Here is a 25,570-nt window from a genome sequence, read left to right as displayed (position 1 = left end):
TTTCTTAGTCTGTCGGGGTCCCTCCAATTGGCTCGCCCCTCACGTGCTGGCGCAAATCGGACCACCACCATAGTGTTGCAGAATAGCTGCTTTTAGTGGAGCTACTAACATGCAAGATATGCATGCACTCAGTTACGGCCAAATATCGGATTGTTTAAAATTTCTGTTATAAAAGTATAATGATATTGATTTTTATAAGACATGTATGGTCTAAGCTGCAGGTCTATGTGCACATATGTACCTCAGGTATATAAACGCTCGTTTTTGTAGCGAATGATCGAGAAGCCGGCCTCCTCAACTCCAGCGGTGCTTGCTAGTATAAGAACAAAAAATGAAAAATAAAAAATCCCTATTATGCCAATTACGCCCTGAATCGTGTCAAAAAGTCATTAAAAGCACTACTTAGGTAGGTAGAGCGTGTCGAAGAGATTGCATGGCTAGGCATGCAAATTTACAGCCAGCCAGCGCCGAAAATGGCGCCTCCAAGGAGAGTGTAACCAATGGTCATGCCAACAATCATTGCTCCAGGGCCAGAAAAGGCGCTCGTATAAGGCGCAGCGTTGTCGCTGTCCTGGAAGCCACTAGCAGCAGACATGCCGCCCGTTCCTGACGAGGGGCCAGATTTGCTCTGGTTGGGGGCGCTGGTGGCGGACGGGATAGGAGCGCCACTGCTGGCGAAAGCAACAACGTTGGTCTTGGTGGAGTTGAAGTTTGTCGGGGCAATGGCAATCTCGTTGTTGACCAGGTCATAGACAACAAATGCAGAGCGGAGGAAAGTATCGCCCAGCAAGAAAGGAGAGCCGGTCGTGTTCTGGATGCCAAACTCGCAAACAGACTGGCCTTGGTTGGGTCCGGAGGAAAACTTGGGCTGAGGTCCGCCGCTGAAGAGGTCGAGGGCAAGCTCGGCCATGGTGACGTTGATCTTGGGGCCGTCGGGACCGGCAAAAGTGAAGGAGAAGTGTCCGTTGACATTTCGGATTGAGCAAGGGACAACAGCCAGGCCAAATTCTTCGTTGAAGCTGGCGCCCACTTCCTTCCATGCCTGCTCGGCCATGTCCTGCGGCAGATAGGTCAAGGTGGTTCCCGAGTCCAGAACGGCGACCAGGGAGTCCACGCTCGTGCTGAGCGTATCGGTTCCAGAAGGGCTTGTGGCTTGCACCTCAAAGAGCTCGACCGCAAACTCGGTGAAGACATTGCTGTTGTCAGGACGTTGAACGTTGATTTTTGTCAGATCGCCCTGGTACTTTTCCGTGTCGATACCGCCAAACAGGATGGAGCCCGCGCTGGCATCGAGGTCGTTTAGCCAGAGACTGTATGCGATGGTGTTGATTAGCTTCTCCTGTTGTAAGACAACCGGAAGGTTCGGGTAGGTGGATCGTATTGTGCTGAGGGAAGCCTCGTCGTTGATATAGCCGACTCCGATGAGGCCATTGGCGATGGATGAGTCCAGGCCAAGGCCCATGGTAAGATTGGAGACAGTCACGCCACCGATGTGGAAGTCATCTTGGATGTAGTCGCCCTTGGAAAATGAGTTGTCGACATAGGTAATATCGAACTCGTCCTTTCCAACAGTTCTCAAGCTACTGGATTTACTAGAGTCAACTATAAACAGTTGTCAGTGAGCCGTAAGTGAAAAGCATAATTTGACGCGCGTGACTCTACTTACAGCTTCCAAATGTGCAGCCAGGATTCCTCTGTGAAACCTGGGTACAGATGTCGGCGTCTGAAGAAGGTACCCAGACATCGCTACTGCCTGTGTCCAGCTGAAGAGTAATGTTCTGAGGAGGCGTTCCGACCTCGACGTTGAGGAAGTATCCACCCTGGATCTGTTGATTTGAAAGAACGCCGTTGATAGTGGCGGCTCGGCGGCCTAGATCTCTCAGATTCGGCCCATCTCGTTTCTGGATATCGAATTGGACGACTTGCGCCTGGGCGGTAGAAGCCAGGGCTACGCCTGCAGCGGCCAGGGGTGAGGCCTTCATGATGCAGTTTTATAGAATAATACTCTGGTGCAATAAGGTGAGATGAAGAGAATTTTTTTCGCAAGAATCCTTCGATCGTATATCAAGAGGCTCAGGGGATGGTCGTCGGGCGTCTCCTGAATAGGCAATATAAATGTATGTGGGGGACAAGGTAATAGGTATAACAGGACAATGCCAAAAAAAAATACTGTAATAGGTAATTTCTAATAAAAAAAAAAGAGCTCAAAAAATAAAGAAAACAAGATCAAACATCAAAACGCAAAAAAGTCGCGATGCTCAACAGGGCTCCATGACTCTATTATAAATGGTACCAGGCAGAGCGGATTCCAGCGTGGCTGTGTGAAATGAGACCCGTGGCCAGCGCTGATGAAACAGGAGAAGCTGCAGCGGCAAAGCGTCGTCATTAGCGCCGATGGGGTGGATGCTGGGCCGGCAAAGACAGGCGCTGGACCCCATGCCGAACGCCCGAAGTGTGGCAGGACAGCGCGCGCGCGGATTTCACGGCTCTGCAGTGACGACGACAGCCTCGAGTTTTTCCGGGGAAGATGGAAACTATCTTGTTGTTCCATTGCTTCTTCTGCTCGTGGCTTTTGAGTTTGTGAGCTTCTGGGCTGTGCCTCTTCTTCGCCCGTCGGCCTGTGCGTCTGTCCGCTTCCGCTCGGCTCGTGTTGACGGTACTGCAGATACTCCTGGGCAGTGTAAGAGATTGTCCGTGGAATTAGATGATTACAGGCGCTCCATACCGCTCCACGTAATACGGACCGGGAGGTACATTTGCTCAGCCAGCACGTATTCCTACAGGACTGGAATACATGTGAATAGGCACTATTGGGCTCCGCGCGGGCAGGGTTCTGCGCTGCCAAGACAGCTGCAAATTACGTATATTGCTTGGCAACGTCTATCGCACGCACAAACTGAGCACATGGAAAACACACAAAGGCAGCCTGCCTGTTGTAAAAATAGCACTTTTGCTGGGGCTGAGAGGCTGAGGCACCGATGGAGTCCATCTGACGCTTGCCCAATATGGAGTGCCAGCGCTATACATGACAGATACGGGTCTATGCGCCACTTCTACTGGCCCAGATTCTGCCCAACATAGGCCGCGAGTTTCTGCAGCGCTTCCGCCAGCACGGCTGAGGATCCAACGAAGCCGACTCTTACATAGCCCGCAAAGTCCTCGCCCCGGCCAAAGCAGTGGGAGCCGGGCACGAAAAAGACTTTGGTCTTGTCCAGCACGTCGCGGCAAAAGGCAACGTCGTCCACCGGCTTGCCCTCGCTGCGGAACTGCACAAATGCCGTTGTTCCCGCGGTTGGCGCCACCCACGAGCAGATTGCGCTGTGCTGCTCCACGAAGGCCTTGACCATGCCGGCGTTGCGCTTCGCCATGTCGATATTTCGCTTTAGCAGCGGGCCACGCACAGCCGGCGACAGCGCATAGCTTGCCACCTGGTCGTCCAGCTGCGAAACGCTAATCGCGGTGTAGTGGCGGGCCTCGGCAAGCCTCTCGATGATGGCCTTGTCTCTTGACGCAATCCAGCCCACTCGGATGCCTGCTAAAGAATATGCTTTGGACAGAGATCCGGTGACAATGGCCTTTTCGTAGCCCAGATCTGCCACCGATGGCGGCATATTCGGGTTGTTTTCTATTCCGTCGTGGAACAAAGGCCGGTAGACCTCGTCAGATAGCACGATGATGTCTCGAGCCCTGGCAAAGTCCACGATCTTATCGATGAGATCTCGCGGGATGGGTACCCCGGTAGGGTTGTTGGGATTGTTAATGACAATCATCTTTGCATCCGCGGGGTGATTAGCGTGAAACAAATCAAGAGCGCAGGGTCTCTGCTTTGCGCACCTTTGTGTTTGCTTTGGCGAGCTGCTCCAACTCGCCCATGTCAGGCAGGAAGCCATTCTCAGCATGTAAGCGCCATAGAGAAACTTCCGCCCCAAGGCTCTCGGGGACGGAAAAGAGCTGCTGATAGGTAGGATATACGCATATGACATGGTCTTCGGGGCCGACTAAGCCGTAGAAAACTAAAAAGTTCGCTGCTATTGCGCCTTGCGTGATGAGAATGTTGTCGCTCGACACCTGCTCCCCTTCGTACAGGGCTGCAATGCGTTCTCTCAAGGTTGACGATCCGCGAATGGCCCCATAGGTAAGAACGGTACTAGTCTGAAGCGGATTCGCAGCCTTGTCGTTTGATAGCTGCACCAGCTGGTCAATGGAAACGGATTCGACGCATGTCTCAGCGATGTTTAGAACCCCCGGCGTTGTTTCATAATCGTCCATCCACTGCTCTACTTCAAACCGTTGGAAGCGCACCATGGTTGATTGGCTGTAATGCGGCTGCCCTGAAGCTCTCACAGATGATGTTTGTTATGTTGCTGGTTTGTTATGCACTTTTCATACCCAGTAGGGGGGAGCAGGTTTCTCTATAAACAATCTGATCCAGGGACTTGCTGATCACCGAGGCCAAGATGAGGTGTTGCTTTGAGACAGAAACCCATGTGGGGGCATGCAAGCGACTATCGGAGAATAACTGTGTTGAAGGCGCGCCTTATTGTTCAGTAGTAGGTAATTGTGATTGGCTGCAATCAATACATTTACTGGATAGGATAGACTGTCGATCGATTAGGAAAGGTTGTCGAGATCGATGCATGTACTATCCTAAGAGCTGGTCAACCGCTTTCACCATTTAGACGTATCTTTAGCATCAGAAGTAATACTAGTATCGCCGATATATCTTGGAATTAAGGCGATACACTCAAAAGCTACACCAATGCTTCCCATATATATACAGATCATAACTCTCATGAAGCAAAATCATCAGATTAACAAGAGACTGTTAGTTTCAATGGCTCAAGGGGGTGCAAGCAAGATATCATGGCAAGCTCCAGGTTAGGCGAAATAAGAACTCCCTTCTCTTCTCATAGCCTACAGAGCATCTCGAACTGCAGCAGGGAACGAGAAGTCGGGAGAAAAAGCAGCCTAGAGGTGCACGTTTTCAATCTTATAGTCTGTTGTAATTCCAGCATTTTGATGCAGCTACGAGCAGGGAGTAATGCATCTGTAATCTGGGAGTGCACAGCGATATCGCCATCATTGCTAAAGCAGCATGGGTCCTAGGCGTCTCCAGCGTTGCGCAGTCACATGGTGCCTATTCCAGGGCATCTTGTTGGGGTTGGCTGACTGCGGAGCATTTCTACCGTGAATTCTCCCATTAGCTTAGCACATTGATGCGCACATAGCTTGGCACTGGAGCTGGCTGCCTGGTATTTTAGCCTAGAAGCAGCCTGCATCATGTTAGCAGTACGGGGCAGCGTAGATAGAGTCAATGAGTTATTAAAATTGCATTTCATTGAGAGTTCGGGGCGCAAAAGCTTGTACTTGTTGGAAATACGCGTAACCGAGGTGTACTCAGGAACCAAGATTCTACACGCAAGGTACGGCCAGCAGCCCCAATCTGTACAAGCTCTGCTACACTGATCATCACCACGTGCCTGGTAACGCTCGGCGGCTCAGCAGGTCCAAAGAAGCTCCCGCGCTGCAGCTCAGCGCTGCGGAGGCCGTACCAATGAATGACAAGGCGGGGGTCTAGGTTGCCCCAGACCACCGATGACGACCTTGTTTCGCGCCAGGAACCAGGCCGCGGTACGTACCCGGCGCCAGCTCAGCCAACCTCCAGGCTGGCCTGCGTTTCTTTTGCCTCGATCATCGAACCATCGACACACACCATCGACTCTGCCATCTTGAGAGCTGCACCCGCACGCGCTCATCGTCATGGCGCCTCTCAGCTGTCGAGGCCTGCTCGTCGGGCTCGTGGCTCTACTGCCCTCTCTGACGGCGGCCTACGCCAACTCCAGCTACAATGTCGATGCTCTGCGAGCCCAGTTCGCGCTTATGGATGACCGCCCCAAGGATTGTCCGCCATGGTAAGAGAGACACTGGAGTGGCTATTCGCTGGCATGGCGACGATCGTACTAATGATAGCTCTGCAGCTTCAACTGTCTCCTACCTGCCCATACCTGCGCGCAGTACGCCGGCTGCAACGAGTTCAACGGAAAATGCGACTGTCCCGATGGGTTCGGCGGTGACGACTGTCTCGAGCCATGTATGTTCATGATTGCCTACCTAGTGCTATCCAATTGATTTCGGCGCTGGCGCAGCATAATCTCTATTTCTAGGCATATGCTAACTAACGCTTCCTCGCTTAGTGTGTGGCTCTCTGGGGCGCGGCAAAGACCGACCGATGCGATCGGGCTCGTCTTGCGAATGCGACGAAGGCTGGACTGGCATCAACTGCAATGTCTGCACATCGAACCAAGCTTGTAATGCCCTGATGGAGACTGGCAGCGGAGGTATCTGCTACCAGAATGGTGAACTCGTTAAATACAACAACCAGGTCTGCAAAGTCACGAACAAGAAGATTGCCGACTTGCTTGGAAAGCAAAAGCCTGAAGTTACATTTACCTGCAAAGAAGAGGAGGAAACTTGCGACTTCCAATGTTGGTTTTCTGTGCCCTTTGCTACGCCTTGATGCATCTGCTGACCGCTCATTCTTTAGTCTGGATCGATCAAGTTGAATCTTTCTATTGCCACTTGTCAGATTGTGCGTCTGGTGCACAGTACGGCACCGATAAGAATACCACATCATACAAGTGCGACCACATTAGCTGCAGTTGTATCCCTGGTCGTATGATGTGCGGCAAGGATGGCTCGCTCGACCTTACCGATTTCCTGGACCAAGCAATTAATGGCCCTGGCCGATTCGAGTGTACTCAAAAGGGCGGCGGTGCTCATGACTGTGCTTTCAGGGAACCCGCAATGGACGATCTCATCACCAGCTTAATCGGCGACTCTAGTATTCTTCTAGACTGCCAAGCGGGCGAGTGCTTGTACGAGACTGAAGTGCCGGGCTATCACCGTCCGGTTAAGCAAATCAATACGCCCCTCATTGCCGGTGTTATTGGAGGATCTTCGCTCTTTTTGGCAGCTGTCATCATCGGAACGTGGTATTTGTCTCGCCGCAGGCTGCGTTATGGAGCAATTCGCCTGGAGGATTCCGACGATGAGAGCACCAAGCTCATGGTGGATCATAAGCCTGCCACTCTCTTCTTCCAAAACGTTGCCTATACTCTCAATGGAAAGAATATCTTGACTGGAATACAAGGAGTTTGCCAGCCAGGGGAGGTGACTGCCATCATGGGAGCTTCTGGCGCGGGAAAGACAACGTTTTTGGATATCTTGGCTCGAAAGAATAAGCGTGGCCATGTCAGCGGAGACTTTTTTGTCAATGGTGAAAAGGTCAATGATATTGATTATAGAAATGTGGTTGGATTCGTCGATCAGGAGGACACCATGCTACCCACGCTTACCGTCCATGAGACGATCCTCAACAGCGCTCTGCTGAGACTTCCTCGGGACATGGGTCGTGCTGCCAAGGAGCAGAGAGTTATTGAGGTTGAAAAAGAGCTAGGAATCTACCACATTAGAGACTCTCTCATTGGTTCTGAAGAAGGCAAGGGCCGTGGAATTTCTGGTGGTGAGAAACGACGCGTGGGGATTGCCTGCGAGCTGGTCACCAGCCCCTCTATCCTCTTCCTCGATGAGCCGACGAGTGGATTGGATGCTTATAATGCGTACAATGTCGTTGAATGCCTTGTTACCATGGCCAAAAACTACAAGCGAACCGTTATTTTCACCATCCACCAACCTCGCTCCAACATCGTTGCGCTTTTTGACAGGCTCATCTTGCTGGCTCAAGGCAAATTGGTTTACTCTGGACTTTTTTCCGAATGCCAGCAATACTTCGATGATATTGGCTATGAATGTCCCCCGGGCTTCAACATTGCCGACTACCTTGTGGATCTTACTATGCATGCGAGCAGCAACCAGACGGTAGATGACGGACGAATTGATGCCGACGGTGGAAGTGTTGGCCCAAGCAGTACGCAGGCTGTCAAATCCATTGCAAGCACCACCATTGGAAGCGCTGGCGAGGCTAGTACCGAGCCATCCTTACGTCCCAAGAATCGACGCCGCGACTCTGTCAAGGTACGACAGGAACGAGAGCTCTTTACGCGTAGAAAAGCCCCTGGCACTGCCGCGTCTTCAGATGCCGGAGGAGAGAACCAAGATGGCTACCGGCTCCAGAGCAACCCCATAAATTCTCAGCCCAGCCACCAGCTCGATGATCCTCATGACTTACCCCCTCCGGCTATGACAGGAACCGATCTCGACATCATCACTCGATCTTTTGCCAAGTCTCATATTGCTGCCTCTATCCGCGATGACATCCAGCAAGCAATCAGTGGAGCCGAAGCGGCAAATGGGTCAAATACGAACGGTTATGCTGCAGACGGACCAAACATCTACACTAGCGCTGTTGGAAAAGGATACGCTCGGATTGGATACCTGCGCCAGTTTATCATCATCTCTGGAAGAACTTGGAAGAATCTTTACCGCAACCCAATGCTTATGCTCACACACTACGCAATTGCGATCATTTTGGCGGTTTTCTCCGGATATCTGTTCTATGGCCTCACTGATGATATTCCTGGCTTCCAAAACCGTCTTGGGTTATTCTTCTTTCTGCTGGCTCTCTTCGGCTTCAGTACTCTTACGAGTCTCAATGTATTTGCCAGCGAGCGACTCCTTTTCACCCGAGAGCGAGCCAACGGCTATTATTCTCCGGCCACTTATTTTGCCGCCAAGGTCCTGTTCGACATTATTCCCCTGAGAATCATTCCGCCGATTCTCATGGGTTCCATCATCTACCCAATGACAGGCTTGGTGCCAGATTCGGCACATTTCTTCAAGTTCATGCTTGTTTTGGTCCTATTCAATCTGGCAGCAGCAGCCATCTGTCTGTTTATCGGCATTGTTTGCAAGGACGGTGGTGTAGCCAATTTGATTGGTAGTTTGGTGATGCTGTTCAGTCTCCTCTTCGCCGGCTTCCTTCTCAATCACGATGCCACGCCAAAGGGTGCTCTGTGGCTTCAGACCCTCTCTATTTTCCACTATGGCTTTGAATCGCTTATTGTCAACGAAGTCATAGAGCTTACACTGGTAGACAAAAAGTACGGCCTTGATATTACTGTCCCTGGTGCCGCTATTCTCAGCTCCTTTGGATTCCAAAACGGCGCCCTTTGGTCCGATATTAGAAACCTTGGTATCTTTGCCGCCTCCTTCGTCGTTCTCGCCTATGCCGCGATGCACATCTTGCTTGTCGAGAAGCGATAAAACGAGCAGCTTCGATTCCACCCAGGATGCGAAGAAGCATTTTTGTGCAGGTTACGACATGTACATAAACATTTCAGGCAAGCTAAACTTGCTGGGAATTTTGCACAACTGGCGTTCTATGGTTAGGGAGCATATTTCACCCCCTTTTTGAATTTATGCGTGTATCTGTGGCGATAGTTTATGGGCATTGGTAGAGTGCCCTGTTTGGACCTAAACGCTAATGATCCTTTTCTTCGTAATTGTATGCAATTGAGAAATTATTTTGACTAGCATCTCTTGAACTGTTTTCAATTCGTGAAGCGTGATTGTGAAATATTGCAATTGTTTCTGATATATATAATACATGCAATGCGCAGTACGAGCGCATGGAATTCTACTTTTTTTCTTTCTTTCAGGAATAACTCTCAATATCGCTACTCCATTTTGCCTCCCGTAAACTCCTCAGCAATTCTCTTCTGTCGCTTAACGGAGCGATCATACTCGGACTCATAGTAATCCATGAGCTTGGTCGAATTTCCAGTTGTGGTTTCCAGCATATTGGCAATGGAGGGAGGCTTTCCGTAGATGCCCCAAGCGTTCTCGGTTGTACCATACCGTTGGAAGTATTGGCTTTGTTTCCTGAAGTAGTCCTCGCTGAAAATCTCATCAATCTCAGCCTTGAGCTCGCTTTCCTGGACGATGAAGTTGGAGGCGTTAATGTACAGCTCCATGAGGGCATCCCGTCGAGCTTCGTATTTGGCTTTCTCTTTCTTCTGGACCTTGACCTGGCTGCGCTGGGCACGGGCAAAGCGTTCTGGATCGGGGTATGTTTTGGTGTCCAGAATAGCGTCCAGAACGGTGCTTCGCGTGAGCCGGTCGTCTTCTCTTTCGGGCGCAGCAGCAGCCTCGTTGTGTTCCTTGAATTTGCGGCTGACACGGGCATTTCTAATTGCGTCGCTCTTTTCGCGGCGTGTATAGAGTGCCTTCAAACCTTGCTCAAGATTCGTTCTTCGGGTCTCAGCCATCTCTCTCTTCCATCTCTGAGAATCGTTTTTGGGTTCCCGCGCATTGGCAGATCTCGGGGCTGTCTTGTTGATATAATCGGGCTTGATTTTACGATCGCCTTCGGACCGAAGGAACACCTGTCGCGGCACTGGCAGTGAACCTCTTACTCGAGGTGGTTTGGCTTCGTCGGTTTGAGACTGAGGAGGGGAAGGAAGTCGGATGTAAGAGGGAGATTCTGGTGGGACGGCATTGGAGAGAATGGTCGGGGTTGTTGAGAAGCCGCGTGAAGCAGACGACAATTGCCGCACTACTGGCCTGAGGCAGTTTCCTGCAGAATAGAGCGACATTTTGAACTGATGTTGCGCTGCGAAATTGAAGATCCAACTGCCCACACTCGAAGGTGGTGTGCGATATCGACTTACAGAAAATTGCCCAAACCCGCTGAGAGCAGCTCGGATTAACTGAATGCCGATCTTCCGCTGCACCCCTGTTTTGCTTAATTAAGTTGGCCAGCCACAGCCTGCAGAGATGTGGGCTAGTGGGGTCCTATGAGAGAAAAAAAAAAAAAAAGTTCGTGATAAGTAGCTGCAGCCACTTTTTTTTTTAATCTTCTCTGCTCTCTTTACTTCCTCCCAAGATCTTTGTGCTTGCTAGCAAGCCAAAACCTTCATCATGGGAACCGGAAAGAAGGAAGCCACCCGGCGCGTGCGCCAGGGTAAGACTGGAGATGGGATGGGCAATGTTCGCGTCAAGGGCGAGAACTTCTATCGGTATGTGTGCTGCTGTGCCTTAATTTTTGTGTGCTGGCGATGACTGGTGTGCTGACCAATGTGCGTTTAAAGCGATGCGAAGAAGGTGAAGCTTGCGAACATGTACAAGGATGGCAAGGCTCAGAGAAACGCGGACGGGAAAATCACAAAAGCTGCGAGCTTCCAGTCAAGAGACGTCCCCAACGCCCGAATCGAGCCAAACCGCAAGTGGTTCACCAACACTCGCGTCGTCTCCCAGGACACCCTCACAGCCTTCCGTGAGGCCATGGCTGAAAAGGCCAAGGACCCTTACCAGGTTCTGCTCAAGTCAAATAAGCTTCCCATGAGTCTTATTCACGACGGAGGCAAGGACAACAACACCACCAATGGCATCAAGCAGCACAAGGCCAAGATGACCATTGAGACGTCCCCGTTTTCGGGTGTCTTTGGCCCCAAGGCTCAGCGCAAGCGTGTCAAGCTTTCGGTCAGCACTGTCAATGACCTTGCTGATGACACCGAGAAGAGCATGGAGACGTATGAGGAGCGCCTGGAGCACAACAGGCTTCTGAGTGGAAATGGCGAGGAGCCCGAGTCACTTACTATGGCTATCGAACCTGTGTTTGATAAGGGTCAGAGTAAGCGTATTTGGAACGAGCTTTACAAGGTCATTGACTCTTCGGATGTGGTCATCCACGTTCTTGACGCCAGAGATCCTATTGGAACTCGATGCAGGAGTGTTGAGAAGTACCTCAAGGAAGAGGCACCTCACAAGCACCTCATCTTTGTTCTCAACAAGTGTGACTTGGTTCCCACTAGCGTTGCTGTAAGTTTGTTTCTATCTCCTTTTTCCTTTCCTCTTTTTCTGTACCCATCCCCCTATCTTGGCTATATGCCCCCAATGATTCCTGTCAGGACACCTCGCAATATTCCCCGTGGAGGACCGTCTGTTACGACATTGGGAGATCGATTGCAGTCTCGACTGTCTCAGCTTCGGCTGCAGGCTGATATGGTGCCGTTTTGGTTACCTATCAAGAGAAGGCTGTGTGTCTGATGAGTTGAAGCCTTCCCTCGCCTTCACCGGCATCCAAAGGAGCTTCTTAGTGAAGACACGCACATTTCCAAACCTATGCTTTGAATTTTTATCATGTTCATCTTTCATCTTTTGATGTTCTCGTCTAATATGGGAACAGGCTGCCTGGGTACGAGCCCTCTCCAAAGAGGTTCCCACACTTGCTTTCCACGCAAGCATCAACAACTCGTTCGGAAAAGGATCTTTAATCCAGCTACTGAGACAGTTCTCTGCTCTCCACACAGACAGGAAACAAATCTCTGTCGGTCTGATTGGTGGCCCGAACACTGGAAAGTCTTCCATCATCAACACCCTGTCCAAGAAGAAGGTCTGCACTGTGGCCCCTATTCCTGGTGAGACTAAGGTGTGGCAATACGTAAGCTTAATGAAGCGTATCTACCTTATCGACTGCCCTGGTATTGTGCCTCCATCAAGCACTGATACGCCAACCGATCTCGTCCTGCGAGGCGTGGCGCGTGTTGAAAAGGTGGAGCACCCTGCGCAATACATTGACGCTCTACTGAGCCGCGTCAAGCAGAACCATATGGAGAAGACATATGACATCAGGGGATGGCGAAACGGAACAGAGCTTCTTGAGCTACTTGCTCGGAAAGGAGGCCGTCTGCTCCGCGGAGGAGAGCCTGACCTGGATGGTGTAGCGAAAATGGTGCTAAACGATTTCATGAGGGGCAAGATCCCCTGGTTCACCCCAGCTCCTAAACTGAGTGAAGAGGATGAGGAAGAGGGCAGTGGCAATGTCAATGGCCGCCGCGGCAAGCTGGGTGAGATGCCTCGGAAGCGACCCGCTTCCGAGACATTGGATGACGCTGAAGAAGCCAACGCCGAAGTCCCCGGAAAAGAAGCTGACGGGGATGAGTCCTCGAAGAGTGAATTTGAGGGGTTGGGCAGCGACACTGAAGAGGCCTCTTCAAGAAAACCTTCTTTTGGTGCTACCAGTGGAGCTCAAAGCGATGCTGAGAGCAACTCTGACGATGTCTTGTCTGTTAACGACGTGAGTGATGACGATGCTTCCAAGGAAGCTACTCGCGTTACCCAAATCTCATCTGACAAGCCTGGTCGCTCCAACAAGCGACAGCGTCGTTGAACAAGAGACGGGGCATACGAATTTATCGATCCACATTTTGAGAATAGCAGTTTGGAATCTCAAACAAACTTGAATGATGCAATAAGCACACTATTCTTAGAAGAGACTGTCTATACTACTGCTCATCTTTGCGGCATATGGGCTCCATTGCGAGCAAATTTGTCTTGGCCTCAAGAACAACATTAGCCGCGATAAGCTGTTAGCTAAGATCAGCACATCTCAGGATCTATCGCCTACGGCTTGCAAAAAGGCCCGCGATATCCGAGCTGGCAATGTTATAAACAAATAAGCATTGACCAGTCAAAGCAATCGATCACACACCAAACTCGCGATGTCAGTTTGCGTGTAGTGTATTCTTAGTGGCCCTGCCTGCCATGTGGATTGAAAGAGCCCTGTACCGAAATGGAAAGCTCTAGATGCCAGAGTGCAGGGATCTATGCAGCGTGTGCTCCTTGGAGACGTCATTTGGGTGTGCCAAGCTTTGGCGAGGCAACCCTTTACAGCTCTGCGAAGAGGCTTGAAGGCTTCGATCCGGGAGCTGTGTACCGTGGTCGCTCTAAGCAGCTAGGTCGATCCCCGGGCTCATCGTCTTGTCCAAACTGGCTACTCATGATGAGAGAAACGCCGGAGTTGAGATAACCCCGCAAGAACGCGCTGATCAATCACGACCACGATCGCTCGGATGAGCAGGAAAGTAAATAGGCATCTTTCAGCATCGAGGTTACAACTGTCTGACACGGCGAACCTGACTTAGACAAGTCGAAATTATACCCACCAATGAATTAACGTTACCAACTTGAACGGAGCCATCGTGACTGTGATTTTAGTGTCCAATGTCTTAACTCTTGCAGTGTTTCCCTGGCGCCTTTGTGTAGGGGGTTCTAGTTCCACCTGCAGTGCGGATTGAGTTGAGTCGCACGGCAGAAGAAGCTGAACTAATATGATTACAGACAAGCTACCATGGTGACGTTTGTACTCTGTACAGCCACTGCAAGCTACCCGAACCAGATTGAGGTTGAAGGAAACCTTGTCCTGAGCTATCCTTTCCAGATACGAGTTTTCCCCAAGATCTCGTCGTGCAACCATGAACTCATCTGTTGGAGCTGAACAAAGCGGATCGTCGGTCATCTTAGCCGGATGGCCGCGGTTGGCCAAAGCAGAGCTTAGTGATAACTCTAACCCGTTTTCAATCAGGGATCTGCCTGTCAAAAACACAAATATCTCAGCCGAGGAGGCTTCGAATTACTAGTTGGTAGCACCGCGTTCTACTACTTGCTGTGGGTTGTTGCCTGATACCACACGCATGGCCCATTTTATGGAAGAAAATCGGTTCTCACTTGCTTGGTTATACTGCGGCTGTTGGTGGTCGGCTGTAACGGCTGCGCTGTCACGGCCATGTAAGACATTGTTGCCACTCTTGAGTACTCGGGCAACGGTCGTGGCTCCTGCGGATTGGTCGTGTTTTAGCTTATTCGGTGAAGCTTGGCCACTTTTTCTCTCTCTCGCGTTTTGCTCTCTTTTGCTGGGAGAAGGAGGGGGCCGAAAGGATTCGAGAACTCAGAGGGGCGCACATTTCCGGCAGTTTTGGAGGAATGATGAGAAATGCGCAGAGGCGTTTTCTCGTATTCCAAAGGAGTGGTGAGGTCAACGGTGCCAATTTTCTCTTAGCGGTGGTGATCCTTTTTCAGGCCATTTTCCTTTTCCTCTTTGGATGACGATGTCCTTTTTGACGTGCATGTGGCCAGAAGCAGTGAGGTAAGAGGCATCGTGGAGTTGGTGGCTTGAGTAAGAGGAGAGCTTGGAGGGCTGGATTTGGAATATGACATGACAAGGAGGACTCTCTCGCCTTGATATTTTTGTATATAATGATGGTCTATTCCATCATTCTTCTTCGTCTGTCTTGTTCTTCACTACACGATACCCCCATCTCTCAAAGCAGTTGTTCGAGAACCTTTTGGGAGGTAGTTATCCGCCTTTGTGGATAGCTTCTTTCTTCTACACATAATACCCTACCTACCACATACTTGATACTACACAAGGCAGAACATTGTTCGCCAACCATGTTATACTCTCTACTTGCTATTGGCCTTGGTGCGGCACTGACTGAATCCGGTGTTGTGCGGACTTCTGGCTGCCAGTTACACTTTACAGCTTCAGGAGCCATCTCTGGTCCTGTTGGCGAGATTTCGTCTGGCCAGGTGCGAGCTGGCAGTGGTGTGAGCTCGACAAGTTTCACTCTGCAGGGGGCCCAGCTCTTCGATGACAAAGGCCACGGCTGCTGGTGGACTCGTAAGTTCTTTTGCATCCTCTCTTACTTGTGTATTTCTCTTTTGCTTGCTTCGTGTTTGAGAGACATGCATAATGCTCATGCATATACGAGACGCACACACGTGTGACTTAAAACATGTCTTGGATGTGATTCTAAATCATGGTTTTGCATGCTGACGACTGTGAAACAGCACCTACCCATGTGCTCCAGTGCGACAAGAACCAGAACCCAGACAATGGATTCAAAATTGGCTGTGACGGCTCTGTCTCGTTTAATGGACAGACAGAGTTTTGGGAGTGCCAGACGGGAGAGAGTGGCCAGTTCAACGTCTATCTGAATGGAGGACAAGGAGTTAATTGCCACCAGATCACCCTCAAAGCTGATAATTGTCACTCTGGATGTCCACCACCACCGCCTCCTCCTCCTCCACCGCCTCATCAAAAGACCTGCCCAGCCAACCTCAACGGCCCCTATGAGTTCCCCCATCTCATCATCCCCGTGGATAAGACCAAGCCCAACAACGCCCCAGGAACATCCTTCTTCGGCGAAGTCTCCAGCAGCGTCTCCTCCATCTTCAACTTTGACATCCCCAGCGGCGACAAGGGCAAGACATGCAGCCTCGTGTTCCTCTTTCCACAGCAAAAGGACCTCAAGACCTCATCTTTTACCTTCTCCGGCTCGGGAGCCCTCGACTTTGCCAGTTTGAGCAAGCCCGCTACCCAGGGCACGACGTTTAACAACCAGCCGAGCAAGAAGCAGGATTTCGGAACCACCACGGTGTCTCCGGGCCATAGCTATACGATTGCCACGTTTGCGTGTCCTGCTGGGGAGGCGATTGCGTTTGAGATTTCGGATGCGAATGGTGGGGGCACTTCGTTTAGGTATTTCCAGGATTTTAATCCGTCGCCTATTGGGTTGTTTATCACGAAGTGTTGAATGAACTGAGAGAGCTTATACCAAAAATAAAAAAAGAAAGCAAAATAATAGGAAAATGTGGCAAGATGTAATGTGTGGTGGAATGAATGTCATGTTTGGAGCAATTTTCTGTTAGGCTTGAGGGTTATGGATACTTGATGATAATGATGAGTCATTCCCTTAAAGATAGTCAAGCTTTTTGTATATGAGATTCAGCTAATTTAATGTGCTTATTTGAGAACTTGTCAAACTATGGGTGTCGAATGTAGAAAGAATGGAAGTTTACATCTTATGTGAGATGAGTTTTAGTATATCTCTGTATACCTGCCCAGTGACGATAAAAGCTGCATCTCAAAGTTGGATAAGTAAGCCATTCAATGGAAAATGCAAACACAGGGTTATCTTCTTGAAACTATCTTCTTTACGCATGCAAATTCGTCGAGTTCAGTTTCGCGTCGGTTACTTGGGAGAGATTCGTTTGACAGGTATTGGTAATCACACGAATTCTATACTACAACAATGTTCAAGGAGGATTCTCTAGTAAATATATAATCCAGCTGGTTAAAATAAAAGAGTTTGATTCCCCATGAGAACACCTATCTTTCGCATTTAATACCTGCATACTCTATAATCGAAATAACCGGAGAGAATAGTACGACTAAACACTTCGGCGATCAGAGTCTATGTCGCCAACATGGACAACCTAATCGAATGGAAAGAGGCGGTCCCTCACATACAATTCCAGGTTAATAACACAAGATCCAAATCCACAAACTTAACACCAAACGTAATTATCAAAGCTCCACGCCAAATTACACAATCGATATTCTCTCATGCAAACCACGTGAGCTAATTCGACTTTACATTACTGTGAAATTTTCCTAGCCACGATAAGGACAGTTAATGCAACATATCACGACTTGCTAATAGTATTTAATGATTATCTGCATTACATTTCTGATAAACAGCTAAAAGAAGAACGAATCTTAATTCAGACGCTGCGTCTAATTCTACTGCTACTACTGCTACTAACTCTTATAACTTGAATATCAGTGCTTCCACCCGCGTATATATAATTCATATATGCAGTTGCTGTTCATATATGCCCATTCCATCGCAAATGTAAACTAATTACCGTTCCTTTACCGACTTTCTCCTTTCAAAAAACGGACACTGAAATTTACCTCTTCAAGTAAACCCGAAAACTATGGAAAACTCTCAGTCACCTACCAAGCTGTTGCCTGGCAGCTACACGGCTAAGCAACACCGTTCCAGCAGGCACAGCTTTGCCGATTTCGCACGTAACAGCAAAGCAAATAAATTGGGACAAAAATATGGAAATATTGGACATTCACTTGCTCGCTGAATCTCTAAAAATAAAAGAGAGCAGCAGTCTAGAACGCTCTTACATACAGCAGCATGCCATCCCGCGCCCCAGCCCAGGGTGTCGAAGAAAACGCATCGTGGACCCTGAAAAGTTGCCTAAATAGGCAATGCCGTGGTGGCGGTCCGCTTCCCGGGCGGGCATCTCCATCTTATATGAACATCTCAGTACAGTAGCTCGCTAATAAGCAGCGGCTCTCTTACAGTGGTTTGTATTATTATTCAGATGGGCATGGCCAGACACGCAACATGTATCATTGAAATATTTTCTTGCTTGCATCCGATGATCCGGTTCTAGAATCCGGAGGCTCATGCCAACCCGCTCCGCTTTTTACGGTTCATGGGCCTCGAGGTTGCAGTTTGTGCTGAGCTTCGTATTTGCTACCGATTCCGGAGCGATTATCTGTCTGTGATGAAGGACGTGAGAGGATTGATGAGAAGAGCGTGTATGTATGAAGATTACCCCTTGCAGGAGTAGTACTAGCATCAGGACGCGCAAGCGGTATTGGGTATGCCTGCATGAAGAGTCAAGTAATGTGATCATAGACATACAATACCGGGGGCTTATTTTGAGTCTTGACGTGTAGAGCGTTGTCGTTGCTAGAGTTAATCCGATGCTAATTCTCCGACTGAAGTCATTGGAATGCTTCAATTGCATCAATGAGCTCTGCGATCGAGATCGGGGCCTTGAAGAGCCATCCAAATCATCCAGGGCCCGGCTACAGCGTGGTGGCAGTAATGCTCTTCGACCTTACATCTCGTCTACAGGCGATCATTACTTGCAATGGAAGCTCAACCATACCAAGCTTTGTCCTGTTCCACGGTCATGGGACTGCTAAATCTGAAGTGGAGATGGTTTCAACTATCCGATGCCTCGATATCGCATGAGCATAGATATTGACGCCTACTCTGCGGCAATTCTTTCAATTGTATCGTAAAATAGCTTCCTTGACACTATAGAAACATCACCTAACTAGTACCTGCATCAACAGCTTCTTCTCACTACTTGGCTGGATGTCTCCCAGCTCTGTGTCTTTGCCCACCACTAGACTTGACCCCAATCGAGGTGCTTTAGAGGATCCTAGACTCTCTGTGGGGAATCCCGGGGTGGCGCTTCCGGGGCGTCTTAACAGAGATTTAGCGGCAGGATGGCTGACGCCGCCTCCACAAATTCCCCTCCAAAAGCCAAGGCCGCCACCCATGAGAGTCCGGCTAACCGTCGCTGGTAATCCGAAGCTCGCTGTGGCTCTCAAGCTCGATCTGGCTGGAATAGCAACATGCTCCAAATCTAATATCCTCTGGCTCCGGATAACTCTCTCTTGGCCAGCTGGAATTTGCAGGCTCGGCAGCCTGGGAGCAAATTGGAGCTTTAATTCGAATTTCTGTTCACGAGACTTATGCCCCCCTCATTCTCCCCACCCTCTCCTTCGATGCCACCCCCTTTCCGGAACGAGAACGCCTCGCCAACTCAAAATCCCGGAGCTATGTCCTCTAGATCTTGCTTTGCGTAGGAGCTCCAAAATCCTACCTCGTACGAGAGTTCTGTTTTGGCTCGCCAACCATATGCGATTCCGGACTCAATCCATTGCTACCACCCCCTCTTTCATCCAATTACTCATTCCCCTCCCTGGCTATTCCTCATTCATTTTGATGCCCTCGTGATGGTTTGCGCCTTGCCACATACAATTTGCCGCCATCGTGATGTTGCTTCTGCGTATCGTGAGTCTGGCGTAGCGTTGCCTCCATCCCCTCACGCCACCAAGCCTTCCCCGCAGCCGGTTCGGTAGGCCTGAATTGAGTCGGTTCCTCGTAGAATTTAAATCCAATTGCCATCCGCATTCTTTTTTTTTTTTTTTTTACGTTTCTGCCATCATCCATTGTAACAATTCTCTTTGGCTCCTTAGTTTGAAGCCAATCCAGTCAGCCAAAAGCTCTTTGCGTAGCTTCTCAGGCTTCATTGCCATATTCCACCATATTGAGCGTCGTCATCAACTATTGTTGAAGTACCACCACCACCACCACTCATCCAGAAATGTCTCGCCTCGCTCCCGCTCTCCGGTTGCTAACCCGGCAACCTCTTGCACTTAGGGCCTCTAACCGTAGCAGTGCTTTACTGGCTACTACTACTCGTCGAAACATGCATGTCTCACCAGTTCTGTCATCTCCTCCCCTTGATCCGGTCACTCGGCCACACTTGCTGGCCGAGTTCACCATGAAGGACAAGGTCGTTGTAATTAGTGGCGGTGGAAGAGGATTGGGTCTGGTACAGGCCGAAGCACTTCTTGAAGCAGGTGCCGTTGGTAAGTTGCTTGGCGATCCAAGTTGTTCTGCATTTCGCTGACTCATGTGTCCTCTCAGTGCACTGCGTTGACAGACTGCCCGATCCTACCTCAGATCCTGAGTCGGAGTTCTCTCGTGTAGCCAAGCGTGCAAAGGAAGAATTGAACACCAGTCTGTCATACCACGAGCTGGACATTCGAAACGTGCCTGAATTGAACAACATCTTCAGAGGCATCGCAGATGAGAGAGGTCGTTTGGATGGCTGCCTTGCCGCCGCTGGAATCAACTACGAGAGCCCTGCTCTCGACTACACTCCCGAGGAGGCTGATCGCATGATGAGCATCAATGTCTCGGGCGCTTTCATGACTGCTCAAGCCGCTGCTCGCCAGATGGTCCGGCTGGGAACGCCTGGCAGCATCTGCATGATTGCCAGTATGAGTGGCACCGTTGCCAACCGTGGCATGTTTGCTCCGTAAGTCTCATGCCTCCTATTCCCCATCGGTGCTTTTTTGATTCTGACCAGTACATGATAAAGAGCATACAACGCCTCCAAGGCCGCCGTTATCCAGCTGGCCCGAAGCTTGGCTGCTGAGTGGGGCCAGTATGGCATCCGCGTCAACACACTCTCTCCCGGGTACATCCTGACTCAAATGCTGTTGAACCTGTTCGATGACTACCCCGAGCGAAAGGAACAGTGGCCCAAGGAGAACATGCTTCAGCGTTTCAGCGTTCCCAAGGAATATCGCGGTGCTGCTGTATTCCTGCTCAGCGACGCTAGCAGCTTCATGACGGGAAGCGATCTCCGTATTGACGGTGGTCATTCTGCTTGGTAACCGGCAAAGGCAGCTTTTGATGTCGACATGAAATAGAGCATACAAAGCCCGGCAGGCACTTGGTTGTGGCTTTGATCTAGCGTGCAGGACGAAACAGAGAAAGGGGGGAAGAGAGACAAAAAGGGATGGCGAATTCCCATAATATCCGTGTTTTTGTAATTGTTTGCATGTTTGGAGTTGGGCATAGTTAGAACAGAAATTTCATGTTGCAATCTCGACAACAGCTCGTCGCACAATTAATTCGCGGGAATGTGTGTCAAAACGCCAGCGGGTCCTAGTTTGTTGAGGAACCCGGGAGTGACCCTCAGTCTCTTCTCGATATCAGCGACGGGAACACCATGGCTCAAGAGATGAACAGCATCAAGAATGGTTCTCATATTGGCCATGCGGCATCGACCTCCCTCGCGGCCCATAATCTCAAGATCTTCGTCAGCAACTCGCTCCAAACGGCGCCGAGCTTCGAGCACGGAGAGCGTGGTGTTTTGCTTGGCCGGTGGAAATAGCGGTCCTGGAGGCACGGCCAGTGATTCAGGCGAGAAATTGGGCGCTGCGGTAGAAGAAGGCGAGAAGGTTGGGTTTGGCTGCACGACGCCCATCTGGTGGAGGCGTTTAGAGAAGTCGCTGGGGGCAAAGTCAGGATCCATGGCATCAGCGCGGATTGCTAATAGCCATGTTAGAATACACGTATACAGACACAATGAACGTTGACTATGAACACTGATCTCTTACCTTCGTCTTTAGACCCGTCTCCGCGAGGCGCAGGCTGCTGAGGTCTGGCTCTCTGAGTAGTAGCTTGAGGCACAGCTCCAGGTGATCTGGTGGGATACTTGCGAGCTGCTCCGCGAGCCGCTGCTTTGGATGAAGAGGCGCCCATGATCGGTTCTGCTTTTCGTTGCAGTCCTGCGCGGAGATTGAGCGTAGCGGGCCAAGCGAATATGTTGGAGCGGTGCCCGAAGGATAAGTAGGATCGACGTCTTTCTTTTAACACAATCAATGTTAAGATTAAAAGTAAAAAAAACTATGAGGCGGCAAGCTACGAAAATCATGTAACCGACAGCTAAGGGCGGGGCATTTCCGGCTCAAATGACCCCACTAAATCACCGCTAAAAGCATCAAATCCATGGACACCTCACTGACAGTTCCTAGACGCGCTGTGACGTGCTCCTACAGCACAGTCTCCACGGCTGATCCGCCTACAATCTCCATCGTCAAAAGCGCTTAGCTATGCGAACGAGAGATGCGGATGAGCAGAGGCAGTAGAGGGTAGAAGCAGTAGAATTATACCGTCAATGGATAGTTAGTTGTGAAATTATGGCTATGATATTCACAGCATGTCTTCGTCATTTCTCACTTGGTTAGCGGCAGCGGATCTAAATCTTGGTTTCTACTATGTATAACATAGGTGCGCCTGTATGTTCTCGGCATGATGAAGAGTCTCAGATTTCTTCAGCGGTGAGTTTACTCAATTTGAATGCCAAGTAAAGTAAATAGGAATAGATTATATCAAAATCTTGTTTTGAGTTTCATGATGGCACCTAACTCGGAATATACGCAATCGTGGTACATGTTTCTAGCGTTCGTTCATCTATGACCAGGTGTGTGTCTTAGATCGTCAGTCAGCAAAATCTACAACTGTTGGGACACACTTCGTTAGATCCACCAACTACGCTCTCTTAATCTTATTCAACGTCCACTGCGCTGGAACTAATTCAAACTATAAAATACATAAAAACAAGCGTCAACGCCGCTGTCGCCATAAATACGAACCATAACTCAACCATGTCCCCACCGTTGCCGGTTCACAGCCTTTATGAGCTAGCCCATAGCGCCATCCTGCCATCCTCAACCTCGAATCCACTGCACAAGTGTGACAGAACTCGTGTATGCCATCGCGATTGCTCCGATGACCATTGTCGAGATATCCAAACCCTTTTCCCATGGAGTTTCAGCAACACCCTTATAATGCAGATAAGCAGGGTAGATGTAAACCAGTGGAACACACGCAACACCTCCAATCAAGGCCACAAACTTATCCAAATCACTTGCTCCAAACACAGCGATGCAGATGCATACAGCAATGGCCAAAGTCCGAAGCCCATTCTTCTTCCATTTGATTGCAAGGCTCCGTTTCCCTGTAGCTCGCTCGCCGAATATCGATGTCTCCAAGATACGCACGGCGGGAAACAACTGTACAGGTTCACCTGCGAGCACCGCGAGCGAGTAGAGGAACTGAACCGCATTGACAACGGGCGAGTCTTGTGGAAAGTTGGAGATGATCTGAATCTTGGTATTCTCACCAAACGTAGCGTAACAGAGAGCTCCAACAGATGTGAAGATGGCGGTGATGAGGAACATGACAAAGTACAAAAGTCCTTTGAACTGATGTGGTTTCTTCATGCTCGACTGAATCGGGAGGATTAAGCCAATTCCTTCAAATGTAAAAATGGCCGAGCCGAGAGTGAGCGGAAAGTCTGAAGGATTGAAGAGCCTGACACTCGGATCCATGCCGTGCCTGGCCAGGCTGCCAATATCGTAGTACCAGATGTACACAAGTCCGATAAGGATAAACGCATCAGCCACAAGCGCGACAGGCCCCAGTTTGGAGATGTTGCGAATTAATGCTAGCGGAATGAGAGGGAGAAATTGCAGCACAATGATACCTGCCACTCCGATGTGACCAGCGTCTTTCGTCACGGCGTTGAGAAAAGAATACAAATTCTCGGCCGTGAAAATGAGGCCTGAGCAGACGAAGCCGAGCTGAGAAATCGCAATTGAGGCGAGGATAAGGCTTCGAAAGCGAGGACCAACGATGGATTCTCCAAGCTCTCCGTAACCACCGCCATACCTCTGACGACAGTCAAGCAGCATACGGAAACAGAAGCAATTGATCAGCGAAACAGAAATAAGAGCAAGTGATGAGAAGAGGATGCCTCCGTTACGGAAGGCCTTTGGCAAGAATAGGATGCCTGTGCCAATAAAAGCTTTGATGAGCGTAAAGAAGGTCTTGACGGTACTGGCATCACCCTCCCGGCTGAGGCGTCGAGAGCTTCTCCGGCGACTAGTCTTAGGTCGCCTGAGCAGCGGGCGCTGTTCGTCAGGAACTTCTTCAGACTCGTCAGTGACTGCGGATTCGTCCTCGTCCTCGTCGGTGTCTTCGAGCGCTTCACCCGCAAAGCTCCCATACAAGTCGAGGAAATCCACAAAAGAAGAAGCCACAACAAGGCCGCTCTGCTGTCTTTGCCGAGCTCGCCGACGCAGATGCTGCCGCCTAAATCCACCTGGCTCAAGTTGCTCAGAGGCCGTCAGCTCGCCAGATGGGCCCAGGTGAGGCGAGGGATGGTGAGAGAAGGTGTTGGATCGGCGGACGGAGCCCGCTTTCGCCCTGATCTTGAACATGTCGCGATGGATATCGCCGCCTTGGAGCCTCAGCGACGACTCTAGCGTCTCCAAAGTCGGCGTTGCATCACTGCTGCTGCCATTTTGCCCATTCTGACCATTGTTGGTAGTGCCCAAATCCGTCGCAGACGCTGCAGGAGATTCGAAGAGATCTTGGCTGGCAGACGCAGCGAGAATGGGTTCCACGGCGACCTCGACGGGCTCGTTGGCCAAGCTAACCTCTGGATCAGCCGAGTAGCCCTCTGGGAGGTGTCGATGAAGAATTGCAGCCTGCCGCTGCACCGCATCTGAGTTGTTCGGGCTGTCGACCGAGGTGCTGACGAGATCCGGTTCAGACATGATCGATGACGATTTGTTTCACCGCTCCACTTTGGGGAAGTACAGCGTCGCGATGAGTCCAATTGAGTGAAGATGGATGGGAAATGGAAAAATAAAATGTGATATAGGAAATACTATCGCAGAGCTCCGTATGCCATCCCAGATGGATCGTGGACAAAGTCACGGCCCATTGAGTTGGACTGCTGGTATGGCGGAAGATGATGGAAGAGGAAGAGGTCGGTAGCATCATCGAACTGCGGAAGTCGGAAGAAGCTGGGCATGGAACGGGGATCGCAGTACTGCCAGGTACTCTTTACTGGTGCAGAGCTGCGCTGGTACTCCAGTGGTACGTCGCGGCCCCTCGCTCTCCACTGAGACAAAGGCGCGGCTCGTGTCGCAAGCGGCTGCAGGCGGCTGGAGCGCTGGAGCGCTGGAGCTACGCGAGCAAATCAGTTGAGGCGTTGAAGCATCCGTGCTCCTGCAGTTTGCCGTGAATGGCCGCTACAACTGGCCGTCTGCGGAAAATCCATGCCAATGTACCCGCCAGGTAGCGAAGATCGTATCGCCTACGTGCCACTACCCGGCAGACTCGCGATGAAAACAATGCCTTCAACCGGTGTGATTCAAATACCACAAACACAGCGGTTAATTTATTTCTTGAAGCAAATTTGCCCTTGAATTGATGCAGTAAGCTATACCAGAGGCTGGTTGCGTGCGTACTACAGTCGTGCTACGATACCTATGTGAAGCTTGATAGCTCCTGACACTGTTCTTGATTTCACCCTCACCCATCCCGACTGCCATGCTCCGAAACTGGTGAAATTACAAGGAGAAGTTTGTGATTTTAAAATCAGGTTTCAACAAACAATGTTCAGAAGTACAGATGAACAAGCCAGCTCACCAGCGTAGAAAAGGCTAATTGAGTTCCGTATACACAGCTTCGAACACTGCAGCATTTGATATTGCATTATCTGCACATGCAGTCAAAGCAGCGGTAGATTCCAAAGGTAAGTACCTCACTCTACTACCTCTACTACCTCTACTACC

General features: G+C 50.2%; 9 protein-coding genes across 9 annotated transcripts; 3 read left to right on the top strand and 6 right to left on the bottom strand.

The window, feature by feature from the left end:
- Positions 1-451: 451 nt before the first annotated feature.
- Positions 452-1,982, bottom strand: TGAM01_v200375 (aspartic proteinase; the record flags this gene model as incomplete). The annotated part of the gene is made up of 2 exons (XM_024548544.1): positions 452-1,602; positions 1,667-1,982. 2 exons carry the CDS (start codon positions 1,980-1,982, stop codon positions 452-454), a joined length of 1,467 nt encoding a protein of 488 aa, XP_024406759.1.
- A 1,071-nt stretch (positions 1,983-3,053) lies between these two features.
- TGAM01_v200374 (aminotransferase class I and II) lies at positions 3,054-3,770 on the bottom strand (the record flags this gene model as incomplete). The annotated part of the gene is made up of 1 exon (XM_018803145.1): positions 3,054-3,770. One exon carries the CDS (start codon positions 3,768-3,770, stop codon positions 3,054-3,056), a length of 717 nt encoding a protein of 238 aa, XP_018663551.1.
- Positions 3,771-3,804: 34 nt separating this feature from the next.
- TGAM01_v200373 (aspartate aminotransferase) lies at positions 3,805-4,305 on the bottom strand (the record flags this gene model as incomplete). Its single annotated transcript, XM_018803146.1, has 1 exon — positions 3,805-4,305. The coding sequence occupies one exon, from the start codon at positions 4,303-4,305 to the stop codon at positions 3,805-3,807; it is 501 nt and encodes a 166-aa protein (XP_018663552.1).
- Positions 4,306-5,760: 1,455 nt separating this feature from the next.
- TGAM01_v200371 (ATP-binding cassette, subfamily G (WHITE), member 2) lies at positions 5,761-9,222 on the top strand (the record flags this gene model as incomplete). Its single annotated transcript, XM_018803147.1, has 4 exons — positions 5,761-5,912; positions 5,979-6,091; positions 6,195-6,485; positions 6,545-9,222. The coding sequence occupies 4 exons, from the start codon at positions 5,761-5,763 to the stop codon at positions 9,220-9,222; spliced, it is 3,234 nt and encodes a 1,077-aa protein (XP_018663553.1).
- Positions 9,223-9,635: 413 nt separating this feature from the next.
- TGAM01_v200372 (hypothetical protein) lies at positions 9,636-10,553 on the bottom strand (the record flags this gene model as incomplete). The annotated part of the gene is made up of 1 exon (XM_018803148.1): positions 9,636-10,553. One exon carries the CDS (start codon positions 10,551-10,553, stop codon positions 9,636-9,638), a length of 918 nt encoding a protein of 305 aa, XP_018663554.1.
- Positions 10,554-10,878: 325 nt separating this feature from the next.
- TGAM01_v200370 (hypothetical protein) lies at positions 10,879-13,129 on the top strand (the record flags this gene model as incomplete). Its single annotated transcript, XM_018803149.1, has 3 exons — positions 10,879-10,976; positions 11,049-11,778; positions 12,146-13,129. 3 exons carry the CDS (start codon positions 10,879-10,881, stop codon positions 13,127-13,129), a joined length of 1,812 nt encoding a protein of 603 aa, XP_018663555.1.
- Positions 13,130-19,728: 6,599 nt separating this feature from the next.
- On the top strand, positions 19,729-20,809 carry TGAM01_v200369 (oxidoreductase; the record flags this gene model as incomplete). The annotated part of the gene is made up of 3 exons (XM_018803151.1): positions 19,729-19,996; positions 20,055-20,448; positions 20,512-20,809. 3 exons carry the CDS (start codon positions 19,729-19,731, stop codon positions 20,807-20,809), a joined length of 960 nt encoding a protein of 319 aa, XP_018663557.1.
- A 236-nt stretch (positions 20,810-21,045) lies between these two features.
- TGAM01_v200368 (hypothetical protein) lies at positions 21,046-21,683 on the bottom strand (the record flags this gene model as incomplete). The annotated part of the gene is made up of 2 exons (XM_018803152.1): positions 21,046-21,470; positions 21,539-21,683. The coding sequence occupies 2 exons, from the start codon at positions 21,681-21,683 to the stop codon at positions 21,046-21,048; spliced, it is 570 nt and encodes a 189-aa protein (XP_018663558.1).
- A 968-nt stretch (positions 21,684-22,651) lies between these two features.
- Positions 22,652-24,544, bottom strand: TGAM01_v200367 (hypothetical protein; the record flags this gene model as incomplete). Its single annotated transcript, XM_018803153.1, has 1 exon — positions 22,652-24,544. One exon carries the CDS (start codon positions 24,542-24,544, stop codon positions 22,652-22,654), a length of 1,893 nt encoding a protein of 630 aa, XP_018663559.1.
- Between the last annotated feature and the right edge of the window lie 1,026 nt (positions 24,545-25,570).

This window comes from Trichoderma gamsii (assembly GCF_001481775.2).
Source record: "Trichoderma gamsii strain T6085 chromosome Unknown Scaffold_1.2, whole genome shotgun sequence".
NCBI lineage: Eukaryota > Fungi > Ascomycota > Sordariomycetes > Hypocreales > Hypocreaceae > Trichoderma > Trichoderma gamsii.
Note: the sequence above shows the minus strand (reverse complement) of the source record. Positions and strands in the feature narration are given on the sequence as shown.